Here is a 4538-nt window from a genome sequence, read left to right on the forward strand (position 1 = left end):
AATGGGTCTATGTAGATGGGGGCTCACAGCACCAAGCAACTCCAATCGAATTACATGGGACATACACATTTTCTGTAATTTGAAACAAAATTCAAGGGGCGTAGTACTCCCAAGAGCACTCCTTAATATATGCAGGCAAATAGCTTATACCCACTTCTTTAGGGAAAAGCAAATCTTTGCTCTAGGAGGCAACACCACAGTGGGATAAAACCTAACCATCAATCTTACCAGCACTTGTCAGAGTGCAATATACTTCTGTGTATAAATGGCACAGGTACATGTTGTGCTCCTCCCCAGATGCCCATACAACAGAAAGGCTTCTGTCAACATACTTCACACCCGTCACTATTAGCTCGATTTCACTACCACTTTGTATTGTAAATATATTCAGTCACACTCCTATAAAGTATTGCCACAAAATGAGGCAAAACCATGGCATGGTTTTAATTGTGTTAAACGTGTACCTTGCCTTTACTTAGGAAAATCCAAACAACTTCGAGATCTGTTAATGATAATTCAGCTATACCGGAAATAATTCACTTTAATTTGCTCAACAATTTTAGCTGCCTCACAGTCTGCAAGATCAATAGCTTTGACCCACCAGAGCTTTTCCATGGGTAGAAGAATTTCCACTTGCAAAACATGACCTTCTTACTTCCTCCCTCCCACCACAGCTCCAAATGACCCTCTGGAGGGGAGAAGTAAGAAAGTTGTGCTTCATGGCCAGTAATCTATCTGCTCACCAAAATGTGCCAGTGGACCCAAGACAATACTTTGTATTTCACAAAAGCAGCTAAGGGAAAAGGCAACTGTTATTCCTAGCAATATTCTCCTCATAAGCTTTTGCTACACATTTGCCTTTTGGAGGCAAATGCATAGCAAAATACATGTTCAGACTTTCGATAATCAATAATGCTGAAGTGAGAGCTCAAGTTAAGGCAGACAGACAAGCTCCATGATCCTGCTTCCTCTCCTCATTTCCGATCTGACAAACAACCCCTCATTGATCTGCCTGCAGAATATGCTAAAACATGCCTCCATTCCAGGCATGTTATATTTTCTAAAGCATCTCATTACACAAAATATGCCGTGAGAAATATTTTAGGGCTGTACTTTTTCTTTTTTCAAAGAGAGTTGAAAATAGCACTGCATTACTCACTGGCTGGTCTTCCATGAAACCTCAGCTTATTTAAACCCAGTTTTCTTACAGAAACATTAAACAGTTCAAGAGAAGGCCTTGTATGATCAAGAGCTAGGTCATCAAGACGGGGGGGAGGGGAACCTATTTTAAAAGTTCTACTGTTTCTAAAAGAATATAAAGGTCCTAAACACTGCTGTAGTACTGTTCCAGGTATCATGGACATGGTAGTATTTTTACACAACTTTATTTTAAAGGAGGCATATAACGAAGATCTATGTAGTTCCTACTCACCCTTTAGCTATGTGATTCTCACAGACTCATGTCTTTATCATAAATCTTGCAATCAACACAGGTCTTCAAAAGGACCATCATACAGAGCCAAAGCTGTTACATTTACTTTTAACGTGTGTTATAAGAAAAATTTCAACCTTTAATTCAAATTGGCCACACTGTGCACATCAAACGAGCTATATATCAGCACTCACTGAAACAAAGCCACAAGTGAATATACACAGTTTTATTTATACATTTACTATTTTTGTCTATTTTCTTTGCCTTCCATCAGTCCCAAGAGCACCGCTTCAGCTTCCAGTAAAGTTGTATCTGTTTTTGCTCCCAAGAATCTAGATGAGAGTTCAAGGTCAATCAGCCTCAGGCGGACTTTGGTTCCCCTCTGGTATTTCCTAGGGAAAAAGGGGAAACAGTTGTTAGCACTATGCATGCTTTCATAAGAACATAAGAGACGCCAAAGTTGGATCAAGCCAAAGGCCCATCCAGTCCAACACTCTGTATCACACAGTGGCCAGAAATACCAGTGCTATCAGGAGGTCCACCAGTGGGGCCAGGACATTAGAAGCCCTCCCACTGTTGACCCCCCCAAGCACGAAGAAGACAGAGCATCACTTGCCCAAGAGTCCCTATCTATACCTTGTGGCTAATAGCCACTGATGGACCTCTGCTCCATATGCTTATCTAATTCCTTTTTGAAGCCGTCTCATATCTAATATTTTTACACAACTTTATTTTAAAGGAGGCATATAATGAAGATCTATGTAGTTCCTACTCACCCTGTAGCTATGTGATTCTCACAGACTCGTATCTCTCATATCTCATATCTAATATTTTAAACCTGGCAATAGCTTATACCATGTCCTTCATGATCTTCAATAAAACACTTTAACAAAGAAAGCAACTTTCACCCTATTTAATCCTGGTTAAGAATCCAACAGGGTAATCCTAAACAGACTTACATCCTTCTAAGCCAATTGAGTTCAATGGATTTAGGACTGAAGGAAACTAAGCCCATTTTGTTGAGGCATTTGCACTGAGACAGCTTCTCTTATTGAAATTAGGAAGATTTGCTTCTTCATTTTTGGCATACTACAAAAGGGGGGGAGGAGGAGGAGATTGGATTTATACCCCACCCTTCACTACCCAAAGGTGTCTCAGAGCAGCTTACAAACTCCTTTCCCTCACCCTCCCCACAACAGACACCCTGTGAGGTAGGTGGGGCTGAGAGAGCTCTTGACAGAAACTGTTCTTTTTCAAGAACAGCTCTTATCAGAACTATGGCTTGCCCAAGGTCATCCAGCCAGATGCAAGTGGAGGAGTGGGGAATCAAACCCGTTTCTCCCAGATTAGAGTCCGCACACTTAACCACTACACCAAACTGGGAGAAGGAGCATGTGAGCTTAACATCTAAATAAGTTTGTATCCACTGTGTAGCCCATGTTCAGCTTGGTATGGTAACACTGGACTTCCATCACACCAAATCATCACACTGAACTACCAGCTTGTGGTGCAATTTAGGGAAGTCACCATCAACTGATTAGCTGACTTTTAAGTAAGCACAGGATTCAGCTGTAAGGCCTTCTTCATTCAATATGGCGAAGTACATGTGGACAGGACTGCAGCTTCAGGTACTTTTCTCAAGGGTTTTTTTAGTCACTTGAGGATTGACTTCCCCAAAATTCTGCATTCTAAGGGCTTCTTGGTGGTTCAGATTCAAGCTCAAAAGGTTGCCACTGTGGGCCTATGTGGTGGAAAGGTGGCAGGATACAAGTAGAAAAACAACAAACGCTTCCTAATTCTTTCATATTGAAGAACCCAAAAATTAATTTATTATCTTTTGTTTGGCTTGGCTGGGGCTATGGAGACCATGTCAAGGATTCAATGCAAGAAAACTTAATTCCCTGTGCCCAAGGGGACTGTTTTTTGCCTTGTTTCAAAACAGCATATCACCCCAGATCCACATGGTGCATGGCAAAATGATTTTGAAACTAAGGGGCATTTCAAAAGCAGTTTGTGTAATGGTCTGAGTATCCTCCACGCAAAGTAAAAACAGATCAGCTGGGCTGGAGTAAGCCTAAGTGATGGTTTTGGATCTCGGCCACCATTTCCCCATTTCCTGTTGCTGTATGCGGTTTGGCTGTAACGCAGTGAAAGGGAATCATTTTGCTTTCTGGCTGTTGTAGCATTAATTCTGTCTTATAAATTTAATTTCAGTTACTACATTCTGATATGCAAAGTTGTGTGCCCTTTTCTATATCCTATCATGTATCAGAGCAAGCAACGTGGTAGACTAAGTATCACCATATAAAACCAACAGATGTAGACTCCTCCGCCAGCTTGGACTCTGTAAAACTATAAAAATCACCTATATTTTAAAAAGACAGTTTCTATCACATTCACCTTTAATATATGCATCACATCTATCTATCTACATAAAAGAAAGTCCCCTCACCGTAAAATCAGCACCCAGGCCAAACCGCTGGACCTAGAGACACCAAATTCGGGGAGAGAGCTCCTACCGTGGCATAGGTGCTCGCTAAGAAGGGATTTTTAGAAATTCGACCCCTAAGTGGGTCAAAAGGGGGGAAATGTGCTCCCCCCATTGATTCCTATGCAGCTGCTAGGCAGCTGCCTCTCTGCACCCCCCACTCTTTGATTGGTCAGCTGCAGAGCTCAGTGTTCTGAGGTAAAAAAACCAACAGTTACAGGGGATTGCAGACAGCTAATGACAGTTGAGGAAATAAGGAGTGGTCAAGAACCACCTGTGAGGTGAAGCAAAGCTGCTGGCCCAGCCTCTCTGATGGTTTCCAACACACTCCCTCCACCTCCTACACCTAACAGGCGGTTGTCTGTCAGGTGCAGTCCAACCTCCACAGTGACTTCTAATACTCCACCCCCTTCCCCCTCCTACACTGGCCAGGCAGCTTCCTGTCAGGTGTAGGAGAGGAGGTGGGATAGCTTCCAACAGGGGTCTTTTTGTAGGCTATTAGCATAATAGTTCATTAGCATATGCAGTGCCCCCTGACATCACCGGAAGAGATGTCAGAAGGGGAAGCAAAAGGGGGGGGAAGGCATCTTCAAAAGCCTCCCCTCCCCTGGGGGGGGG

At 42.7% G+C, this 4538-nt stretch overlaps 1 protein-coding gene across 1 annotated transcript in view; it reads right to left on the minus strand.

Annotated features, from left to right (window-relative positions):
* Positions 1-1110: 1110 nt before the first annotated feature.
* MRPS28 (mitochondrial ribosomal protein S28) overlaps positions 1111-4538 on the minus strand; it is a 61211-nt gene continuing 57783 nt past the window's right edge. Inside the window, exon 3 of the mRNA XM_015425430.1 lies at positions 1111-1824. Within this exon, the coding sequence (XP_015280916.1) occupies positions 1674-1824 (151 nt within the window). The 3' untranslated portion in view covers positions 1111-1673. The remainder of the gene's footprint in view (positions 1825-4538) is intronic.

This window comes from Gekko japonicus, unplaced genomic scaffold (genome assembly GCF_001447785.1).
Source record: "Gekko japonicus isolate JY-2015 unplaced genomic scaffold, Gekko_japonicus_V1.1 scaffold301, whole genome shotgun sequence".
Classification (NCBI taxonomy): domain Eukaryota; kingdom Metazoa; phylum Chordata; class Lepidosauria; order Squamata; family Gekkonidae; genus Gekko; species Gekko japonicus.